This window comes from Pan paniscus, chromosome 17, assembly GCF_029289425.2.
Source record: "Pan paniscus chromosome 17, NHGRI_mPanPan1-v2.0_pri, whole genome shotgun sequence".
In the NCBI taxonomy this organism is placed as follows: domain Eukaryota; kingdom Metazoa; phylum Chordata; class Mammalia; order Primates; family Hominidae; genus Pan; species Pan paniscus.
In genome coordinates, this window is record NC_073266.2 from 73029895 (window position 1) to 73055618 (window position 25724).

The following is a 25724-nucleotide window of genomic DNA, read 5'->3' on the forward strand; positions in this document are numbered from 1 at the left end:
TCAAGAACCGCAATTTTCAGGTCAAAGTATAGAATTTTTGTTATTCCTAACACATTCTTGGGGAACTCCGTTTCTTTAGGCAATGGTACTAATATGGCCCTGTAGACTTAACAACATACAGGAGGGAGCAGAGATTGGCACAGTCAACTTTTCTTTGAAATCTATTCTAATGGCCGGGCACTGTGGCTCATACCTGTAATCCCAGCACTTTGGGAGGCCGAGGTGGACGGATCACTTGAGGCCAGGAATTCGAGACCAGCCTGGCCAACGTGATGAAACTCCATCTCTACTAAAAATATAAAAATTAGCCAGGTGTGGTGGCACATGCCTATAGTCCCGCTACTGAGGAGGCTGAGGCACAAGAATCGCTTGAACCCAGGAGGCAGAAGTTGCAGTGAGATCGATCCACCTCACTCCAGCCTGGGCAACAGACTCTGTCTCAAAAAACAAACAAAAAAAGGAATCTATTCTAATTGCCCTAATGTACTCCTATCTCTGCTGCTCTCATATGTATTCGTTCTGCAACACTTACTGATCATCTATCAGGTAGCAAGGCCATTGTCAACAATGTAAGTCTGAATCCATAAATGCTGCTCCCATGAACTCTACAAAAAGATAAGAAACGTATACATGGGAGAAAAGAGAACTCACATCTGTTGAGCATCTATGAAGACTAAACCATTTCCCAGCTCCTTCCTTGAATGCTCACAACAGTTACATGAAGATGAAAACTGAAGAGTGCTAGTTACCAGTAACTTTTGTGGCACTAGGCTCTCCTATGAAAATTAGAAATCCTATTAATATTTGAGTAAAACTAGCTAAACATTTCAATCACTAAAGTTATCACATGCTAATAAGTATAGACACTGTAATTCTTCAATGCTTTAGAGAAAAATATGATTATACCATTAACAATGTAATCTTTTCCTAGTCATTTTAATCTGCCAAGGCTTTGATTTAGAAACAAAATAGAGGAGGCAAATCACTGTATTTCCGAACATTGGTATCAATACCAAAAATAAACTGAGGCACACATACAAAAACTGACAGAGCTATAACATTCTCGCTCATGCATATTCGCTGCCCCTCTCTGCATCTGCCCCATACACAGTGTGCCCACACTGCCTCTAATTTGTGTTGTCTGTTGGCAAAATGGACTGTAGTACCAACTTTAAAAACCAATCGAAGTATTAAAACAAAACAGACAACCTCTCCCATATTTGGCAGAAAAACCGTAATTCAAATGTTCCAAGCCTCCCCCAAGAACAAGCAATTATAAGGTGCAGAAAGGCAATGGCTTTAAAACAACATGCTAATCCTAATATTAGTACCTTGAAAAAAGGAAAACTGCCAAGATGCTGGAATAGTGCCCAGTTATCCGTCTTACCTACAGCAATAAAACTGTCCTATAAATGTGAACAAGACAGTTAGGATACATTTTGGGGTTAGGTTATTGGCATTTTTTTCCACCTCACCATTCCCTAGGAGAATAAGCCTGACCTACGGAAGCAAAACACAGCAGATGGTAACTCAGCCCAGTACCAAGAGTACTTAGTCAATCCAAATAATTCACACAAAAATGAAGCAAGATGTTCAATGATTTATGGCGCTAATTTCACAAGAAAATTATGGAATCCTTCTCTTCAACAGAGCCACCTTTTTATTGTCATATGCTGGATAGCTAACTAAAGTGTCTAAAAAGCAATATATTATTATATTACTATCAACAATACATAATAATGACATAATCATTAATAACATAATAATTATTATAGCTAACACTTATGCTGGGTACTCATGTAAGTAATTTACAAGAAATAACTTATTTAGTCCTCAGTATGATTCTATGAAATAACTACCGCCACTGTACAGATAAGAAAACTGAGAAAAAATAGCAACCAGAACAAATAACTATGACATGGAGAACCAACTTTCAAATCTGGGAAACATACACCGAGTCCATGTGCCTAACTAATCCAACAGTATAGGAGTGGGTTTAATCTAAAGATTACTGCAAAAATGAAAAATAAAATGTATTTGCAGGAAATAACACTAGACCTGGATTCAGCTGACCTGCCTTGTTCACTGTGAAACCTCAACAGAGACACCTCTTTGAGAAATGGTTTCTTCATCTCTGAAATGGAGTGAATTCAAAGCTGGAAAGCTTGTGCTTCCAGTTTTAAAGATCAGATTCTAAGGATAAAGCCTAAAGCTTCCAGTTTTAAAGATCAGATTCTAAGGATAAAGCCTAAATCTGAGTTTTGCTTAAAGACCAGAACACTTTTTATCATTGTTCTAGATCAAGAAATACTGATGACTTGCAGTGGAAATCAAACAGCAGCAGTTTCTCTCTGGTTCAATGATCCTCATCCCACGTGATTCTATCATAAAACTGTACTTCCTCTCTTTGCAGAGAGGATTAGGCTACTTGCTAATAAGTGTAACTCCAATAAACCTAGGAGGACCGGAGGCTGCTACTTCCCAGTTCCCAAGTCAAGTCAGGCTTTTGATAATATATTTTATTTATACACACACATATATTCAGATGGAATCATCCAATCAGCTTCCTGATTCTAAAACTGCATTTTCTTTCTACAAAATGAACCCAAATGTCCAAAGGAAAACCATCAGCTAGGATAATACACACACATTAAAATGTCCACATTCAACACACACACACACATATACATACCCCACACACAAAAATATTTCCACAAGCAAGCATGCATTCATTTATTTAAACATAATCACAGTACTCACTCTAACAGAGGGATAGGTTTTAAGATCTCCAGCGGATGCCTAAAACCTCAGATAGCACAAAATTCTATATACGCTATGATTTTTCCTATGCATACATACCTATGATAAAGTTAGTTCATAAATCAGGCACAGTGAGAGACTGACAACAATAACTAAGAGTAACATAGAACAATTATAATATACTGCAACCTCAGCATATGATCTTTCTTTTTTTTTTTTTTTTTTTTGAGATGGAGGCTTGCTCTGTCACTGAGGCTGGAGTGCAGTGGCACAATCTTGGCTCACTGCAACCTCCGCCTCTCAGACTCAAGCAATTCTCCTGCCTCAGCCTCCCAAGTAGCTGGGATTACAGGCATCCGCCACCACGTCTGGCTAATTTTTTTATTTTTAGTAGAGATGGGGTTTCACCATGTTGGCCAGGCTGGTCTCGATCTCTTGACCTCAGGTGATCCGCCCACCTTGGCCTCCCAAAGTGCTGGGATTACAAGCATGAGCCACCAGGCCTGGCCTTTTCTTAAGTGGAGAACTTTGCCCTTGTAACTTATAGGATGCACTTCATGGCTTTCTTTTGGCATACTGAATTGCCAGATTCACTACTTTTGTGCTTTGGGGCCATAGTTAAGTCAAAAAAGGGTGACTAGAACCTGAGTACTGCCATAGTAACAGTCAATCTGAAAACCTAGAGGTGACTTATAGGCAGGGAGTGTCTAGAGTGTGAATCTGCTGGACAAAGTAAGGATTCATGTCCCGGATGAGATGGCAAAGGACAGTGCAGATTTCATCAAATGGCGAGCAATTTAGAACTTAGGAGTTATTTCTGGAATTTTCCATTTAATATTTTTGGACCACAGCTGATGGACAGTAACTAAAACTAGAGAAAATGAAACTACAGATAAGGGGGGCGGGGGGACTACTGTATTCTAATTATCTTTTTTGCCTACCTAGGGGTTCCATATTTTGATGCAGTTTAGTTGGATATCAGGCAACTACACACGGGTAGACAAAGAAATGAACACCTTTGCACCTGAACAGCAACAGCTAAGGGGACAGACACAGAGGGAACCACTGAATTCTAACCTTGGCTGAAACTTAATTGGGTGTGGATTGGGGAGAAGATTTCTGGGTGTATTGTGTGTGCTGGGAGTAATCTATCAAGTATTGATTGGGTTCAAGTGTTGGTGCTGAGGAGTTACCCTCAGCTTCTCCATTCCCCTAAAAATTCTCTAGGCTGAAATAGCCTTTCTAGGCATTCACTCAAGTAAGGTGGAGAAACTGACCCATGTAACCTGGAAATGACTACAACCAGGAGGAGACACTGAGGCTAATGTGTTGCCTATAAAGTCTCATCCTCAAGTTGATGCTATCCAAGAACAAATAACAGAACCAGTGGGGGACAGGGAGGCTTCCTGACCAGAGGACCAGCAGCAGTGGAAAAAGGCAGCCGGGGAAATGTACCCCCAACACACACAATATACCCCAAAACTTTCTCCCGCCCCCCACCAACAAAATGCCTCTGGCAAATAACACCTTATTATTTGATATGTGCAACTGCAAACTCATTTAAAGTAAAACTAGAAGCACCTTTAGAAAACTTTGCTGCTTTAAATTGATCTATAACCTACTCCAGGTCTACCCGCCCTTTCTTTTAACCAGGCTGCCATTCCTAAATTTTCCTCTGTTATAGCAATTCTACCACCACCACTTCTGAAAATGGGTTTTGAATGTTAATATTTTGTTGGATTTTCAAATGTAATGATTATTTCTAACAAGAACTGAGAAACTGCTCCATTAGATTTCTCCTCTCTAAATTTGATCATGCTAATAGCTTAAAAATACTCACTGAGCAGTTACTATGGGCTGAACACTGTTCTCAACGTTAGATGCATTCACTCATTTAATTCCCATAGCCCAATGAAGCAGGGACTTGTATTATCCTCATTTTACAGAGAAATTAAATAACTGTGTTGCCCCAGGTTACAGGTAGTAAGTGGTCGAGCTGAGATTTAGAGCCAGAATCCATGCTTTCCAGCCCACCCTTCCCAGCTCACACTTGCTCTTTAATTATAAAATACCAGAAATCGGCACAGTAAACATTGTTGCTGTGCACCTCCTTTTATTCCTAGGAACACTTAATAACAAACTGCAAATAACAAAACCGCAATACACGCTAAATGCTACAAGGTTTCATTTCACCATCCCTGCAAGAAATTTGCTTACTTTTAGAAATTATGTGCTGACTTTAAAAAATCCAAACAAAATGTAAATCGTATTTTTATTAACTGTTAAACAGATTATCTGAAACATTAGAGTAAATCTCCTCTCAAAAATCATAGCAAGACTCCTGTATGTTATTAAATCTCTTTACATTTTAAACAGGAAAAATACTCCATTTCTGAGTCTAAGTTCCTAGCCCTTCAATAATCCACACTAAAAATCAGATTAATTGGAATTTAAATATATCTGTGTGTGTCTTATTTCTGTAAGTCCTTAAGGAACATTATTGTCCACTATTATCCCCAAGTCTTGCGGACTTCGTAAAGGAGTACTAGACACAGGGCAGGTTTTTAAACCATTATATAAAAAAAAACTTTGATATAATCTAAGTTATTCTCTTCTCTGGTAAAACTGTAGTTACCTAAAAGCAAGTAGGTACAGCAACATAAAACACTCACACAGACAGACACACACACACACACACAAACACTCAAACACCACCACCACATACTCAGTTAAGATGTTGGTAGTATCGCTACTTGTTTTTTCAGCTTTAATTCACTGTGTTGAAAACTACTCAGAAAATATTTGATGTCTCTCTTGACAGTACAGCATGTAGAGGCAGCCCCCAGAATTATAAACCAAATTGCGTTTAAAAAAGAATGGACTGTTGAAAGAATGACCCCCACTAAAAATACAGTTTAAAGGCAACTAAGGTCATCAAGAGTAAAATGGCTAGTGGCTTAATGTGACATCCAAAATGATTCCCCCAAATCTCATCCCCTTTATACTAAAACAATAGAGGGTTGCCTCTAATAAGTTAATATCATTCCTCAAAATCTTTATTGAGAAGCACCTTTAGACCCTCAAATCTGCCTCCCAGAGGAATTCCATCAATCCAGACATTACTGAAGTTCTGAGCCAAAAATAAAGGGAAAGGGGCGGGGGGAAATCACAGGAAGTTAAACTGTTAGGACTGCAGCCAGGGAAATTCCTTTGATAATCAAGCCCTACCTTCACCCTGAAGCGTAGCTTTCAAGAGTTGAAATAATAACTTTCTTTGGAATTCTTCACCCATGAAAATGCCTGGGAAAATGATCTAAAGCAATAATCCTAAGAAATAACTAAGAGAAATGAAAGCAAAACCAAAGATTTTTAACACTGGTCTTCCACTTTCTGACACTGCTTTTCATGTTTGTCTCCTTCAAGTTTCTACTAAACCAAGGCCAAGTCTCCCCCTGATGTTCTATGCAGCACCACTTAATGAGTAAGACTGACAGTAACCACATTTTCTGACTCAAGGTTGAAGGTGCACATTCATAACGTAAAACTCCAGATATAGCGCTCAGTCTGCCCCTTAGACTGACTGAGTCACAGCAGAGGATCCAGAATGGTTTCCATTCCTCTATTTCTCCGTCTAAAGAGTCATGACATTTTCAGGCATTTTGATAGAGATAGCAAAAAAAAGTTAGAGCTTAAAAAAGCAGAAATGTTTATAATATTCCACATTACTTTCTCATTTATATGTGTCCAACTTGACAGAAATTTGAAACCAAAATCCTGAACCACGCATTTCAACCTAGAAGCCTTTGTAAAAACCCCAGTCAAATATGTCCAGCAATTCAAACTTCTAAGGATTCAGAAGTCGATAGATCAAACATTTTAATCAAGACTAAGCTTTTAAAATACAAGTTACATAAATATTTACCTCTGCTGTCCTCTTCCATATGAATAGGAAGTAATAAATTCCCCCAATATATCTGGTGATTAAAATTCTAAAATACTACTTCGTAAACTTTTAAAGTTTGTGAACTGAGACCTCCACTTTAAAAGGCCTTTCTTTTAAGGGGCCTTCCTTGTTACTCTCCTGTGCTCCATGGAAACAGAACATGAGCTAATGATGACCGTAGATTTTAATTTATTTGTATATATCAGTCAGTAGAAGGGGAAATGATACTGGCTGTGTGTTTATGAGCTACATTAGAAATTTGAACAATAGCAGACCTTTTCTGAAACAAAAATAAAATATGAATCAACAAGATCTCTGCCAAACAGAGGTCTCAGGACAGCCTTGTTCAGTCTTCTGGGAATCCCACTGCAATAAGCACAATAAAAGCAGGACGTGCCTCATTTCCTTCAACCGTTCAACATGCCTCTCTTGGAGATGTTTGTAAATTTCCTTCCTTTACGCATCAAGCTGGCAAACTGTCGTCATTTCTTTGGGGTAATAATATCCTGTTGATGTCTGAGTAGGTCTGTTTTGATTGTTTCTTCCACATAACACATATACTTTTAATATCATTTTCAACACACAATACACGGAATTATTTTTCAACATACTCGAACACAGTTCAGCAAAGTATAACCGGAAGCAATGAAGGGCAGAAAATGTTAATAAAATCCTAGTTTTATTTTTGGATTTGCGACTTAGATGTAGGTAATAGAGTAATTCCAAAAGTTAAAAAAAAAAAAAAAAAAAAAAAAAAAGCATTCTCTGCTGTTTAGGAAGCTGAAAATACTTACCTCTACTATTTTAATAAGGTATATGTTTTCATTCAGTTCCTATACTGGAGTATGGGGAATTTCACATAGCAAAAGTACCAAATCAGCATTAAAACGCTGACTTGCAAAAATGGCAACTTTTATTTTACTGGATATACAAATTGTACCAAGTACTTTAACAACAGAGTTCTAAATTCATTGCGGAAGTAAATTATGCTTCAAATCCAGTCAAATACCCTGAGTGATTACAAATTTTTATCTAAATAAATATTTTTTTCAAAACTTAAAATGTATTTGGACCTGACAGTATATTTCTTGGACAAAGAAGTTTTACCTAAACTAAATTATTCCTGATTGAATTGCATTTCTCAATAAAGTTACATGACATAAAGGGAGAAAATTATACAGAGTGACAATTTTTTAAAATAACACTCAAAAAGTAAAATAAGACCAACTCTTAACTAATGTAACTTGCACTTAGGCAGACATTCTGGTCCAAAGACAGCAAAAACTGATTTGTGAAATACTAAAAATAATTAATCATTGCTGCAAAGCACTAGATTTGGAGCTAAACTAAATGGCATGTACCATTCACTACAATTCCAGATAACACCTTATTTTACACATGTAATAAGAATCATGAACATGAAAAACGTTCAGTGTCATTAATCCAGAAAATGCCAATTTCTAAAAGAACACAACCAGATACTATGTCGACTACCACGTTAATAAGATAAAAATAATACAAATTGGCACAGCCTTCCTAGATAGCAACTTGGCAAGATACATAAAGAGCCTTTCACCTAATAATTCCCTAGGAAACTATCCTAATAACATCCTTGCAAATGCAGACAAGTGTTTATGTGCAAGGAGTTTAAGATGTGGTCAACAGTTGCAAACTCTTAAAATAAATTATGGAAGATCCATGTGATGGAATATTACGCTGCCTTTAAAAATCACACTTTCAAAACATTCAAGGACATTGGAAAATATTCATGGTAAAATATGAAGTTTAAAAGCAATAAACAAATTTCATGTTATGTTTTTAAAAACCAATGGAAGATAGAATCTACACAGTAATCAAAATATTAACATTGGCTATCTCCACAATGAGGATACGTTACATTTTAATAAAAAATAAAATAAAGGGGTAGGTGTGTGTGTCTACGCATATATGTGTGTATGTGCATATACACCTGTATATATATGTGTATGGTGTCTATAGACAGATATTTATATTATAGTTTCAAACTTCAAGGATCTCATAGTCTATTATTAAGAATTTATCAAAATCGAGTGGGAGTGGTATATATAGATGAGCCAAGAAGGCAGAATGCTGGTAAATATTGAAACTGTATGAAGGTGACACAGAAGATTATTCTACTACTGTGTATACATTGCATGTGTTTAAAAATTTTTCAAAATAAAAAGTTAAAAAAATAATTAAAAGGCAAGAAAAAATACAGTAGCATCATAAGATCAACCTTGAAAGAAATACTGGTACTTCTGAATGAATAGCTAGTAAGATTTCAGTAGGCAAAGTAAGTGCTTAAGGGTAGCAGGCAGGATACTGAGCAAATAACACTGAAGAAAGGCAATGACCTTCAGGATCAGGCCAGTGAATAACTAGTAACAAACTCATGGTATCTTACTGCTCCTTCTAGTATTAGATGAAATCCCCTGATAGAAGATAAAGGGGCACCATCTTTTGGATTTCTGTAAGGGTGTAATTCTCCTAATAAGTGGGCATTTCACCTATGCAAATCTTCACCTGGCATGAAGACGATAAAACAGTGTCACTGACTAGTGCTGACTTCAGGTCCCACCCTTGGTCACTGAAGGAAAACTATTCCTTTTACTGGACAGTGATTTCTGCATAATTCCCATGGGTTCTTTATTCTTACTGGACAAAACCTCTCTGAGATCTAGGCATGATGAAGAGTGGAAAACAAAGAGCTCATTTTTAAAACCCTCTACTCATGTCTTATCATTCCTAGCCCTCAGCTTTTTTTTTTTACATCAATAGCCCATCTCCATATAAATGTCTAATTTTGCAACATTTTAGGTGCCACAATGACTGTGTGAATGAGTCAGAATATGCATTACCAAATAGTGAAAGAGTGTAGTTTTCCTAACCAATATCTATTTTTGAAAAAAAATTTTTAAAAGCACATTGCTTCTTATAATTTTTCCATAAATATCTAACTACTCTCAAAGCTAACATTTAGACTACAAATGCATCCTTCAGTTTGTTAAAGAAAATTTCCATCACTTGCAACTATAAATTTGGAAAACGCAATAACCTTTAATGGCATACAAGATACGATTTTGCCTTCTCATATTTAAAAAAAAGCTGCTTATTCCTGAAGTAATTTTTCAGAACACATATAATTTGTTTTATAATTTTAAAGCTGATCCCCAATGTTTGATAATTCTCTATCTCTTCTTTCTCTGTGTTACAATCCCAAAATCTTTTAGTTCTCTTTGAAAATACAAATGCATTAAAGTTTGAGGCCAGACAGCCAGCATATACTGGTAGTCTCTGTTAAGGCTAATTGAGTTATCATAAACATGCAAATCCCTTTGTATAGAGAAGCCTGGCTTTTCTTTGCCATCTAAGATGAAACTATAATCTATAAAGATAAGCAAAATCTATGTTCTTGATTTGCTTTGCATGTAAATTCTTTCACATAGATAAGCTCTTGATATGTATTCCTCTTCTGAAAGATCTAAGATCATTCTTCAAAAGCCAGGTTTCTCTCCTATCTTCCATCTCTTCTCAGATTTCTACTGTATCTTTTCCCCATGGCTAATGTTCTCTGAAGAGAACCAAATTAATGAACACTGACATTCTTCATACCTATTTTAATGGCATCCTGTGGTGACAATGCAATAACAGGACTATTGTGGCATCGAGCAACATGGTCTCCATGTTTACTTCCTGACAGTGACTCAATCACTGAGCATGTGTTTGAAATATTATGCATTCATGCATGCACATGCACATCCATGAGCATACACGCACATCTATCCATGCACGCACACACACACACACACACACACACACCCCAATCATACCTACCACCATGCTGGTCAGTACCCACAGCCAAGGAAAAGTAAAGGCCTAAAAACTAATCTAGAAGATGTAAACGTGGTAACAGTTAATTCAAATAAATCATTAAATACAAAAATTTAAAGAAATACACAGCTGCTGATTATCTCAATTCTTAAACTTGGTTCTTACAGGTTCATCACAATTAAAGCCTCTTCCAAGGTGAACTCTGCTCAGGGCAGCCGCAGCATTCGAGTTTTTTTGGACAGAAGCTTTTGGTAAGTAAAAAGCAACCAATAAACTGAGGAAAAACATATGATTTAATAAAAGGAGCACACGTAAAAATATATGGATGCACAAAGCAATTGATGTATATTATTTACTCTTTTTTTACAATATTTATAGAATAGTACAATTTTTATATAATGCATACATCATCTGATTATGAATAATACATGTGTAATATATGGTTTATTACTATTAAAATCATTACCATATAATGGTAATTGAATTTGTGCCAGGCATAATGCTAAGCAATTAATAAACATGCTCATTTGATCCTGCCCCACTCTATAAAGACCTATAATATTACTTTCTTAAGGATGAAAATAACTTCAGCAAGATTAGGAAACTTGCCTAATTTCAGAGGAAAACACATAAACGTAAAGACATAAGACAGTTACCTGTTCTTGTTCAGCCCTGTATCCCAACACTTAATGTAAAGATGGAGAAACAAAGTTAAAAGACCTAAGAAAGTCAGGCAAGTAGATGAGAGAGAAAAAAGTCAGAGAATCCAAGGTAGGAAAACAACCCAGAGTATAAAACTCACGGAAAAAAATGGCCTCACCAAGTTGAGTATGGTCAGACTCATTTGTTCATTCATCAGGCATGTACTGAGTGTTGACTATGTTCTGGTCACTGAACTACGTGCAGACACATGGCTGGGGTGCAAGTTCTGAAGACATGATCCTGACCACTCCAAAAACTACAGTTCCGTCAGGAAGACTAAGCATCTCAGCAGCTGTGATTGCTGGCATATGCCCCAGCATACAAGAGGACAAGCTGGAGGGACAATCAGATCAGTCTTCTGTGTTAAGAAAAACTCCCATGAAGAGGTAGACATGAGCTGAGTTTTGAAAGAGAGTAGGAGATATAGAAGAAGGCTGTGTTCCAAAGTCCAACGCTTCAAAGAGGTAAAGCAGTAGAAAGGTCAAAGCCAATCAGACATGTTACTGATGACGTTTTGAGGTGGAATCTTCAGAGAGTATTGTGGAAAGAAGCCAGATCATGGCACATTATATACAGAATGTCGTGTGAGAAAACTTGGCTTGAAAAGGACAGAACAAAATGAGGAGAAAAGTTAGTCTCAAAATTTGGAGGGGGGTGGGCGTATTTAAATTCATCTTTAAATTTAAAAATCCATCTTTAATTTTAAGATAGGAGAAATGAGCATATTAAAATGCTGAAGAGTCAGGAGAGAAGAGGAGGTTGGTGATTCCGGAGAAAGACTCCTGGTGAACATGCCCTTAGATGTAAGAGGATGAAGGTAACAGCTATTGAGACTAGCAAATATAGACTTGATTAAAAAGTCAGATTGGGTTTCAAAGAAGTTTCCAGAAAATGGTGGTGGTGGTGTGTATGTGATAAAAGACAAATTCCACAGGTGTGTGTAACAGCGATCATTCAGTGATGACTTATGGAGACAGGGCTGTAGATGGAAAAGATGACTGGACATGAGTTTGGAAGTCTTGTTTGTTTATTTTCTAACTGTTACCTTGAACAAGTCATTTAACCTCAACCTCAGTATCCCTGACTCTTAAACAGGGATGACAGTTCACTTAACTTTTTCTATGACATATCTGAAAGCACAGAAATTGGTTCATGGAAAATGCTCACTAAATCTTAGTTTGGTCTTATCTAAATCTAAAATAATATACTGTCTGGTTTTTTGGGGTTTTTTTTTAAAGGTTTATAAGCAAAATGAAGGGAAAGCTACAGCTTCCCATTAGGTGAACCCAACCAGAAGACTGAGAGAAAGAGAGAAAGGCAGTCTGATTATGCAACTGTAGAAGGTTAGCCTCTTGAGACACAGAGCAGGATGGAGAGTGATCCGGAGGCCTGGATGGAGAAAAACTAAGTAGGAAACACGATGGTGAGCATTAGAAGAGGAAATGACTGTAATCTTCAAGAGTGTGGTCAGGGAAGGCTTTCTGATATGACATTTGAGTTAAGACAGAGATGAAGGACCCAACTATGGAGAACCTGAGTCAAGTGTTCCTAACAGAAAGGATAACAAATGTGAAGACCCTGAGGTGGGAGCTTGCATGGTGCATTTGCAGAACACTAAGAAAGAGTGTGGCTGGGGTAGAGTGGGAGAGAAAGCAAATGATATCACAGAGGTACCAGGGAAGCCACATACCATTTTAAGGTCTTTGGCTTTAACTAAGTAAGGTGGAAGGTCAGTGAAGTGTTCTGAGAAGAGGAGGAATAACATCTGAATTATGTTTTAAAGATCACTGCTCCATTAAAAAACAGACTAAGGTCAAGGGCTAAAGCAGGCAGTCCAGTTAGCAGACTATTACCAGAGTGCTACAAAGTCCTAGCAACAGAGGTTAGGAAAAGTGGTTGAATTCTTAAAAGTCAGAACCTTGTGGGAAACGGTTATAATAAGAGCTCCTAATGAATAACACCATCCTTCACCCATGATTTTGTGGAGTTTCTTAGCACCCTGATACTGGACTACGCCATATGACATGCTTTGACCAATGGAGTATCTGCAAGCATGATGTAAGCAGAGACTTAAAAAGTGCTTACTCATTTGATCTTGCTCTTTTGTGGGGCTGGGTGATTTTCTACCACGATGTGAAGAACCCTGAGCTATCCTCTGGAGGCCTAAACCACGTGAAACAGAAGTGAGCCAATTCAGTTGATGGCTCCCTAAACCAACCAGGCCCTCCTGTCCACCCGCCATCAGACTGTATCCTCATGAGTGAGTGACCACCATTGACATCAACAAGAGAACCAACTGGCTGAGCTCAGTCCAAGCAGGTAAACTACATACAGATTTGTGTGCCAATAAAATGGTTATTGTTTTAAATCACTAAGTTTGGGGAATGTTTGCTATGCAGCAACAGATAATAAATATAAGCTAACAACATTTAGGAAGACTTTAAATGTACAATATAAGAGAAAATGGAGATATGAATAATTCCCTAGAGGTTAAGTCTGAGAAATGGGAAAACTAAAGGTGTCTTCAAATGAGATGGGAAGGCTGAGGAAGAAAGTAAATCAAATGTAAAACCCAGAGGATTTATAAACATCCTCAGTGCAAGCAAAGCTACATATACTTCTGTTTAGGTATAAGCAATAAAGCAATGGTGACTCCTCAGATACACACAGCAGCTCCAATCAGGGAAGTGTGAGAGTCCAGGCCCTTGCTGGTTAGAGCTTTCTCCATCTCTCTTCTGTTTGACCTTGGATTTCAATTTTTGCCATGACCAAGAAATTGAAAGTAACAAAAATTACAATAAATAATCATTTATGTAAGTTTTCATATATCCATTATTCTCCAAATAATACTTTTTGCACAGTAACTTTTCTGCCCATCATTTATCCTAAATGATTACATGAATTAATGGCCCACCGTTAAGTACTTATTGAAACACCTTGAATGCCTGCTTCAAGATTTAGATCTTGAAACTAGCTGTGGTCTTTATATGCAAAATCTCTAATGACTTCTAGAATGCATGGAGTTTATCTTCCTTACATTCCCAGCAATATGATGATTTGCTGTCTGTTATATAAAATGTTTAAATATTTACAGTAATATGAATTCATCAGGTACAGTTAAGTAGAGCAAATTTAGTTCTATGAAACTACACAATTTCACAGAAACAAAATTTCAAAGACTCTATCAAGAAGCTATAAAAACTGCATATTAGAAAATAGAAACAAAAATGAAAAAATGTGTGCAAAGATACAGAAATAACCAAAATCACCAAATATGTAGGAGAGACTTAAGTAAATGATGGTAAGTCTAACAGTTTAACACTGGTCATTAAAAAATTCAGAATGTAAACTATTGGAAAACATATTCTGTATATGAAAAAATGACACAGAAAAAGAACACAAAAGTATGTAAGCACTGAATAAGAATGTTTTAATTGCTTTTGATCATTCAACAAAAATTTTTTAACCGTGAGATAACACATATGAGGCAACGATGAATAACCCAGAAATATGAAAATTGTGTGAATATATATGAAGGGACACAGACAAAAATCAAAGTTTATCAGTAACATAACAGTGTTTTTAAAAAGTCATTGGAGGATTTTTTGCTGTAAATCTGTTTAAGTGTATAAAATCTGAAAGAGAATAAAGAAGTGTGACGGGGTCCTTGTATTTTTTTGTGTGTTTTCTCACAATTATCCAACATTTTAACAAGCAGAGGTGTCACGATAGCATCTTGAAAAGTAAGATTTAGTTCCCTATATTCTTACATATTTACACATATCCAAGCATGCCACACAAAAAAGAACATTCAACCCAAACTCACCAGACTATTATCTGAATGTCACTAGTCAATGTTCTTCAATAATCTTCAGCACAAAGAGGGAAAAATAGGTGGAAACAGGACATTATGAAAGTAAATTACATAAGCAACATTAGCAACAACATAAGACTCCCAACAGGATCATGAATCTTAAAAAGTTAAGACATGTTCTGGCCAGGCGTGCTGGCTCATGCCTTAATCCCAAAACTTTGGGAGGCCCAAGGCATGCAGATCACTTGAGCCTGGGAGTTCGAGACCAGCCTGGGCAACATTGTGAAACCGTGTCTCTACAAAAAAATACAAAAATTAGCCATGCATGGTGGCCCACACCTGTATTCCCAGCTACTCAGGAGGCTGAGGTAGGAGGATTGCTTAAGCCAGGCAGGTCAAGGCTGCAGTGTGCCCTGATGGTACCACTGCACTTCAGCATGGGCAACAGAGTGAGACCCCGTCTCAAAAAAAAAAAAAAAAAGATGTGTTCTAATGTTGAGAAACCATTGTACCAACTGTCCCCATTTCCTCAGCTGTCAAACAGATGGGATCTGAATCTCTCTCAGAGATACTTTGGCAAATTTGAGAAATATAATAAAAATAATTATTTCAGAGCCTAAAATAAAGCCTATGTAAATTCGTAATATGGAGCACTGACCAGCCATAAGACAGAACTGTGCTACTGTGCACACAACTCACTTACATGCTGAATTGAGATACTCTAGGACCTTCACATTCTTCCTGCATTTCCCTGCTTAGCATATGTGTAACTTCATCTATGGTTCATTAGCAGTAGTCTTCATTGATGTCATCAATAAAGAACCCAAGAAAATCCAGGTAAGTGTCATTTCCCAACTGCAAAAGCAAGTTGTTGAAAGTACTCCATAAAAAATATAAAGTACGAACTGTGGTTGCTAAATGATTCTAAAAAGAAGAAAATGAAGCGCTTCACTTCTTTCTTCACACTTTACCAGGGAATTGAAAATTCAGTTTAGTGCTATAAGAATCTTCTCATCCCTCCACCTTCCCATCCCCTGAAGACCTCCCCACACCCAATGCACAAATACACTCATCAACAATTGAAAGCAATGCCATAAATGAATAATTCAAATTGATTAAGCTACCTAAAATGAATTTTTATTTCCATTGAGGAATAATAATTTTCCTAGAAATTCTCTGTTCAATATAAGGCCAATGATAGCATAAGAATGTCTCTAGGAATCAATTTATTCTTTCAAATTTTGACCTTTAGAAGACCAAATCAAAGCAGTATCTTATCATCTCGGCATTGATAAAGTACTGTAAAATAAAGCTTGTCTATAAACGCATTGAGTCACTTAAATAAAAAGCAATATGTTTCACTTCTTCAGCTATATAAATATAGATATGTATATATAAAAACAAGTATCATCCCACATCCACATATATATGGCATGTGCACATGGGAAGGATCGATGATGTTTATAGATGTCTATATGTATTTATATAGAGATATACATAGGCTCCCAAGCAAAATGTTCGTTGTTTTTAAATTCTCTGATTTTTGTTGGTAACAGTTATTTCTTGTTAACCACATAGTAAATATGAGACTATCACATTATGTAAACCATGCAAAGCTGATTGAGTTACATTTTTCCCTGAAAAACATATTCTGTGAATTTATAAATGAAGATGCAACTTTTGAATGGGAACACACGGCTTTATTTATGAGCAAAGAACTGGTTAAAGAAAATGTGATCATACAGAAAGGGCAATGGGCAGGTTAAGGAGAAAATACCAAGGGAAAGCCTGCCATTCATTAGGCAGGAATCATAACATAATTGTCTGACATTGCTCCACAGTTTTATACCTATTACCAGTTAACCATAAAATTTATGTAGAAAGATTTCACTGTGAAATCAGTGTTCCTTAAGCCACTATAGGCTTGTGACATTTTTTTCTTTCAGCCTATTCGTCGCAATTCAGAGTCTAATTATCCAGTTTGTGAAATACCTAGGCCTTGGTATCTTTTCCTTTTCTCAAATTTCTTATATGGCTTCTGCACTATGTCTTTGTGATAAGGCTGAGGGGGGTCAGAAAAATGGTGACATTCCTATCAACCAGCATTGCTACTTACTAGGAATTCTGGAAGCGAGTTTATTTGGAAAGACTGAAACAGCTGTCTAACAATTTTCCCCCAGAAACAAAAATAAATGGAATTATCGTTTCCTAACAATAGATTATACATCATGCAAAAATTATGACAAATCGGATTCAAGTAGGAGTATTTTTAGCATGAAAATAACTTTCTTCAAACAGTTATAGTAATAAAAAATAGTGAACTTAACTCATTACCTTAAAAGCATGTTATGTAAATGTTATCTTCTAGCTTCTAATAAAGAATAACACTTTGATTTACATTTCATGCACTGCAATGACCTTCAATAGAGATGTCAATAAGCCTCTTTACTGCTTTACAACACCAAAAGCAAACTGTACACATTAAGTCAAATCTCATAATGCAAAACCTTCTTTCTCCCATGTGTTTGCTACCTACATTATACGTTATCCTCCCAAGAAAATCACACCAGAACTGTCGGCTTACTCTCACCTGAACTTTATTTCTCCAGCTTCCCCACAGTGAGTTGACTGATAAAGGCCATGTGCCTTCTGCAAGGCTATCCACCATTGCTCTAAAAAGTGCAGGTTACTTTAATAACCCTTTTACCTTTGATAGAGTATGACATACACAGCACTTATCAGATGCAATTAGGTTTATAATAAATATCTAGACAGAAAATTTGCTTAAGACATGAGTCCTCAGGATTTGTCATCCTCTTTCTAAAGTCTCATTTTTAAAGGGAGTTTTTAGAAAGCTGACTACTGGAAGACCGCTGCCTTCCTGAACCAGTATGGTTGGATGTGTGGCTTAAACAACATACATTTACAGTCCTCTGGCTTTAGACTTGAGAAGAAGCACCCATGAACAGTCGGATGGAAACAGCTACCATCCCCACGGCTGGGGAAACAGGGAAGCGGTTGGGTTTCCAGAGCCTGTAAGCTCAGAGAGACGTGATGAGGAAGAGACACCAGCAGACTGGGGCTGTTATCTCCAAGGAGGTTAATTTTAGGAATGTAGACAAAACTAAAAACTGGAAAAGACTGATGTTACCAGAGTGATGATAACAAGAACAGGAAAGGCCAAGTTCTTCCTCCTCTAGCCTTCTACTCTCCCTCCAGCGCCTCCTATTGGTAGAGGCTGACATGGAGACCAGCATACCTCTTTACAAAATATATGCAGTTAGCCTCAACATCACAGAATATATTAAGAAAGGCAGATTTGCAGCGTCCTAAAGTTCAACATGTTAAAAACTGTGTAGTGAGAAAAAAATCTGCACAATAAAATATAGGGAAATATGTACTCATAATTCAGAGGGAAATTATACTTTGAAAAACATTTTCACCCTATAAAAAATACAAGTGGAGTCTAGAAAACATCACATTTGACAGTTATATAAAATAGAATATTTCTATAAAATAGGTGTCAACACAAAAGATTTGTGAAGAGATGTAAAAGCAGATGGATGTAATAGGAAATATTGTAAGAAAACTAAAAATGCATTAACAAAATTAAAATTTGCATAAAATTGTAGAAAAATTGTCAGTGATGTAGATGACAAACTTGAAAAGTTCTCTTAGAATAATACATGGAAAAAAAGAGATAATAATAAAAGAGGGAGTACTGAAGATCAAAGATGAAAATATCTACCATAAACACACAGTCATCATGAATCGCTTATGCATGAGAAACATGTATTATTTTGTGGGAGTGTTTAACACATCTTTCTAGGTTCAAAAGAGATCTAGTTAAGAAAAAACTTTAAAAACTGAAAAGCAAATTAAAATGTACACTACAGAAAATAAGCCACATTTCCAACTATTACAAATATAAAAATAAATCTCATCTGAAATACTGAGAAATTCCTAAAATATCATTTATTGGGACACAAAGAGTATAAGAAATTTTAAGACACAGAAAATACACTGTTTCTTTACTGGCCACACTTTAATAAAACTAGAAAACAGTTATGAAAATTTTAAAAGCTAAACTTGATAATCTCTTTGAAATTTAAATGAGAGTTCAAGTTAGCTATTGTATTAAAAGGAAAAAACTGCCAAAATAACTTCAGAAACTAGTAACACAGAGAATATTACGTTATCAACAAAACTTATGGAATGCAGCCAAATTTTTACACAATACAAATTCATGATCTGGAACATAAGAGTGAAATAATTTAACTCAACAGTCAATTTAAGGAAAATGACTTCTATAAAACTGACCCAAGAAAACAAAGGAATAACAAATGTTTAATGAATTAATAAATTAGAAAACAGAAAAACCATAGTAGTTAAATAAATTCAGGAAACACTACAGCACACATAACCCTGGCAGGTCTTATCAGTTTTTTAAAAATGCAAATACAAAAAAAGAAAAAGAAAAATATATAACAATAAGTATGAATTTATTTAAATAATCTAAAATTGCATACATATTTTAAATTGTATGTATATGTGTACAGATATAAAGACTACCACCAGGCAATACAATCAACTGTTACAGTACTTAACTAATAAGAGGGAATTTTTGACTTTCCCTTTTTATTTTTTCACTATTTGCTAAATGTTCTGCAATACATAGTATCTCTTTTACAATTTTTTTAAAAAAATAGCCCAGGCAATACAATCGACTGTTACAGTACTGAACTAATAAGAGGGAATTTTTGACTTTCCCTTTTTATTTTTTCACTATTTGCTAAATGTTCTGCAATACATAGTATCTCCTTTACAATTTTTTTTAAAAAATAGCTTGAAGGGAAAGGATTTTTCTGTGATGTTCATGCCAGACAAATAAGAAAATTTTAGTTCACATAGATTTAAAATGAAAAATACCACCAATATTCCAATTGTTCTAGTACCAAAACTAAAAGTCAATTATTTTCATGAAACTATCTGCAAACTTACACTTAAATATTCACTGAAAATTTAGAAGGTATTGCTGAAATCAATCTTTCCAACATGCAGATTTAATAATTTTTAATATTTACATAGAAAAGGTCAGGCATGTTATTTTGCTGCCTCTACAGTGTGAATAGACCTAAATGAGGTTTCCTGATATCGGATTGAGTATACAGAAGAAAAATGATTAGTTCTCTTTATAAAATATGTAGAACAGGCAGCTCTTCTACTAGATCATGTCCTGTTGGTCAAGAATGTTTTTCTGCAAGACTCAGATATATTGTTACTATATGGTATTCATTAATAACCACCTTATTAATCAACTCTTACATTTGTGCTGAGTGTATATTCTTCAAGATGCTTTCATACACATTATCTAATTCAATTTTAAAAAAAACTATGAGTTAACTAGGTCAGAAGTAGAATAAAAACATTCTTCAAACATTAGACTTATAATGGTGTTTCATGAAAAACCAAAGGTATCTTGCTAATCATTTTCAGATATTCTTCAAGTGTTCTTTTCTTTAAATGAGCCTTTCATGGTCAAGAAGACCGGTTATTGATTAAGTAAATCTGATAAATCTGTATAAAAATACAAAGGCAGTCCCCTTCATCATTACAAAATAAAAATCTATTGATGAAGGACTATCCCAAGAAGTATGCTAACCACCCCTTAGGCTAGTTCTGCCTCTCAGCTGGATTTTATACATCCCAAGCACTACCGTGGTGGTCATTTGGCAACTGAAGGCCAGAGAATAATTTCCCATCTGGTGTGCTGCTCTGAGTATCCCATTCAAGGCCTAGTCTCTAGAAGTTTAAGAATAAAAAGTAACCAAAGAACTGGGAACAATGGTCAATTATCTAATTAGCATTTCAAAAGACAGTGATAAAAAGGAATAATACTCTGAGGCCCACAACTCAAATGAACAGCTGTGTGTGACAAGATCAGTTCATTAAGGCTTCAGAAGTTTTCCAAGCCCATCCTAGGTCTTCCTCCATCTCTGGCTTCCTACTTTTAAGCATGTGTATGCCTTTCTTCTAGCTACCCACCATATCCCCTTTCCCCCTCTCTCTCCTATCTTACTCTAATCAGCCCCCTTTAATTTCCTATAAAGCTAGCTTTCTTAACTACTATATCAGATTTAGGTACAGTTTTAAATGTCTCCTGCGTTTTTTTCACATGCCATGCTCCAATCAATTCTAAATCAAGTGAGTTTACATTTTGAATCAAAAAAAAAAAAATCTCAATTACATGACATCGCTTCTTCATTCCATGTAACCTTTGATTGATTTTTTTTCCTGAAGGTCAATGACTCTCTATAAAGAAAAATACTCTTCTACCCATAATGAAGAAATACCACACTCTAAATCAAAGATCAGGTAGAGAGACTCCCATTTCCTCAATTTTATTTTGTTGCTTAGTAGTAGAGAAAAGTAAATTCGAGGGCCATATTTGTGGTAGAAATCTGAAATGTACTATCATCTTCTCCAGTACAATCCTGCAAAATACAATTAACCCCATTTTATAGATTTGAAAATGAGACACAGTAAAGTTAAATAATTCATTAAAAACTGAGTTTCAAACCCAGCTGTCTTAGGCACAAGAGGCAAAAGAGGTCCCTCAACTGTGCTACCTTCCTATTAAAATACATGATTAAAAAGGCTATCACTAGTTACATTAACAGTGAACCCAATTTCCACACCTCTGGCCCAAAACTTGCACATGTAGCAAATGACGCCTATTTACACAGAAATGGAATAACTCAGTTCATTTCTGCCTTGCCCTCAGCTGGAACCTAGGTGCTGGATATCCATGTGGGCTTCTCTCTACAATAAGGCTTACCCCAGTTTCATGGAAGAAGAAAGAGAAATGAGGCAAAAGAAAACAAGGTGGTAGTCATTATTACTGATAATAATTCTCTGGAAACACACTTTCTTGCAGATACAATAAAATTACCATCAACACCCTTGAGCTGCCAGTCTCTATTCTTGGTGTGTGTGCTTTACAGATACCAGCATTGACATCAGGCATCAGGTAGCCACTTATAACATTTCAGTCATCCTTATCAACTTACAATATTTGTGTGTGTCATCAGTAGCTATGTGCCATCTTTGAAGTTCCACTGGACTCAACAACGTATTTACAGAACCACAAAGGGGAGAGAAATGTGCCCCACTTCAGGAAACATAAACAAAAAATGCACTCTACTGCTCACATCACACTTGCCTATCTAAAAAGGGTTTAGAACTTCACCCTTCACACATTCAGAAACATCACCATAATCCAAACCATTAATATCCAGTGCATAACCCAGAGGTCTCTATAATATACTATGGATATGTATAGCCTTATCTGGAAATACTCTTTAATTGAACCTTTGTTCATTCATAACCAATAACAGTTCTTACATTATTGGTGATTTCTAACATCTTCTCGAGTCTAAGACATTCTAAGAGTACATAGATAACAAGAGATCTAGCAGAGGTTACTCCAGTAAAGGTTACTCGGGCTTCTCATGCTTGGCACTTATTTTACCTCTGACGCCACATGGGGCAAGATTAGTTTTGGGAAATTCTTTGTCTATGGAAGGCTCAAGGATTGATCCCAGGAAATGTTCTGTTCCACAGACAGCAGAAGGATTTTTAATCCAGAATCCTTGCAGCAATCCTGAGAAAAGGCACTGTGAACCCTTGGGCCCCTTTCATTACTCTGAGATGCTTTAAGGCTTTCAGATTATTTACCAACACCAGGCAAAGTCTATGGCCAGATCTAACCCTCAACTGGATCCTAATTGATTTTTCCAGGCAGTGTGCCTTAACCTTTGCTGGGTCACAAAATCCTCTTGCTACCCAGATAAGCTCCACAGATGCTTTCTCCCAAACATAAAGGGGTATATATACATTTACAGACACCTCTCTCCATGAATTCTAAGTCAAACCTCCTGGTCCAGGCTCAATCCACCAAGATGTTAGAACCAACCTATCCCAGGGAGTCTGGACAAATATTTTTCACTCTAGAAGCGTAAGCAAGGCAAAACTGTGCACCACTTAGACAAGTGTTCCTGTAAACAATAAAGAAAGGAGGAGATAGGTGAAAAAGTAACCTCACGCATCTGTGCTTCCCTCTGCCAAGAAGTCTGCAAAGCCCACCACAAAGGTCCCCTCACTCTAGCCCGCATCCTTAAGGCAACACTGACCCCATAACAAACATCGCCTTCACATACATGTCTACAAAACTGCAACGGCAGACTTACCACCATCGTGGTGGGTCAAAGAGAGGTTCATCTAAATCAGGTGAGCAGAGGGAGGGACTGTAACAGCTATCTGCAAGAGTCTTTGTCCTGTGATAAAATCCACCCATTACTGTTTCCTCTCCAGAAAGAAAAATACTAAGGAATTGTTTATATGCATACAAGTGCGTTTCTCAATGAATAGGAAATACTGAGGAAGCAGACCAAAAATTCACATCCCTGGTTCTTCTAAGGCCTTGTAACTACCATAGATCATTGGAATTCATCATTTTCTTGGTGCAGATTCAACAAGGTGACATGTCAAACACACAGAGACAAAATGCATGAGGTATTTTTTCTCTAAATATTCAAGGTACCAGCAATTAAAAAAGCATAACACCATGTGCATGATAAGCACTCAATAAATACAGGCTGAATGAATGAGATATCAGTTATTGAAAAAGAGAGTTCTTTTTAGGAAACCGATGTATATCCAACTTGAAAATCCAAGAATTTTTTTTAGATTGGCCTCCCCCAAGATTTTCAATTGCCAAGATAAAATTAAAACTGGTAAACAACAAGAGGAAGTTATGAAAAGTGGTCAAAAACGTATTTTCTGTTATAAAAAAATGTTTTAAGTATAGACACACCCTAGGAGCAAACCAATTGCACTGAGCCTGAACTAATTAAGCTCCTACAGTCCACAGCCAATTTGGGAGAAAAAGAAGCCAGAGCTAAGATATTTGTACCTACTTGAAGGTAACCTTGAAACTCTTTTGTTGAATCTTTAGAAAAAATTTGTTACACACAAAAAAACCAAAAGTGTATGACCGTATGATTCTAATTAGCAGAGAGTGAGAGGGTTAAAGTTGAAAAATCTGTCATAGAAGACTGCTATTTCTCCTACCACTGCAACTTCAAGAGCACAGAACTGGTTTCTCCATGATCTGGAAGCTGCACGATATTCTCTGGACACTTAAAGAACAAATAATTTAGAGGATGGCTATGTTTAAGATCTTAGGTATCTAATGTTTGGTAAGTAATTTGGTGGGGGTAAGAAAATGAATTTCATTTAATAAAAATGAAGTCTAGAACTTCACCCTTCACACATTCAGAAACATCACCATAATCCAAACCATTAATATCCAGTGCATAACCCAGAAGTCTCTATAATATACTGTGAATATGTACAGCCTTACCTGGAAATACTCTTTAACTGAACCTTTGTTCATTCATAACCAATAACAGTTGATACATTATTAGTGATTTCTAAAATCTTCTCGAGTCTAAGATATTCTAACAGTATATTTTTGACAAGATGTAAAAGCAAAAATATGCTAAAGCCACAGACTTGGATCTGTGTACAGCTAATGTTCAGAATCCACAGAAATTGGACAACACCAAAAATACTACATATAAGTGACTATAGCACTAGTGTCATTAAAGGAAAGCTGACCCTAAGCTACGTTTCTCCAAGGAATTTATGTCTCTTCATTATTGACTATTTGAAATTCCAAAAAGAATCTGAATGAGTAATATGGGTTGCTGTAATTTTCAGTGTCTTTCCCATTTTTTACATTTCTTTTTATTCTGATGTCCTTGTTTCAGTAAAATCTCATTCTTGACTATCAACAACAACAACAACAAAAGACCTTGGCTGGACACAGTGGCTCATGCCTATAATCCCAGTACTTCGGGAGGCCAAGGTGGGTGGGTCACCTGAGGTCAGTACTTCAAGACCAGCCTGGCCAATATGGTGAAACCCCATCTCCACTAAATATACAAAAATTAGCCGGGCATGGTGGCAGGTGCCTGTAATCTCAGCTACTCAGGAGGTCGAGGCAGGAGAATTACTAGAACCCAGGAGGTGGAGGTTGCAGTGAGCCAAGATCGTGCCATTGCACTTCAGCCCGGGTGATAACAGCCAGACTCGTCTCAAAAAACAAAAACAAAACAAAACAAAGCAAAAACTCTTTTTAGAAAGTATGAAACATTTAAAACTAAATATCTTATTCTTTAGATATTTCTGATTTTGATACCAATAAAATATTTAGCTTCCTAAACTCTAGGAAAGCTACAGTTTAGATTTTCTCAGCATCTCATGAGTAAACAGTTCTACCTTTCATTTCTACTATGATATTTCATCCTTAAAAAATATAGTGTGAATCATTTCAATCTCCGACTTTTATTTTTCTATAGGCAAAGAAGCAGTGAGAGAGAGAACGAGAGAATGTATGAATGAATGGGGTCTTAACCACGATTATTAGATCTCACCAGTTACAAATAATCAAGTTAGTTATGCCTCCAATTTTTTTAAATAAAAAGGAATGATACAGTTAGCATTTATTGTTTTAGATCAGTTTTCAAGGCAATCTTACCTAGATTTACTTCCTGCTGAGCTAAAATCTCTGCAGGGAATCTGTGAGTA

At 36.3% G+C, this 25724-nt stretch overlaps 1 protein-coding gene across 35 annotated transcripts in view; it reads right to left on the reverse strand.

Annotated features, from left to right (window-relative positions):
- Window positions 1-25724, reverse strand: part of TCF4 (transcription factor 4) — a 412803-nt gene that overhangs the window by 280035 nt on the left and 107044 nt on the right. For 2 of the 35 annotated variants that reach the window (XM_057300421.2, XM_057300420.2), the window contains exon 1: window positions 6683-6877. The exons of the other annotated variants lie outside the window; for them this stretch is intronic. In XM_057300421.2, coding sequence (XP_057156404.1) covers window positions 6683-6701 — 19 coding nt within the window. In that variant the 5' untranslated portion in view covers window positions 6702-6877. Of the gene's footprint in view, window positions 1-6682; window positions 6878-25724 lie in introns of those variants that run through there. 35 annotated transcript variants of the gene reach the window in all.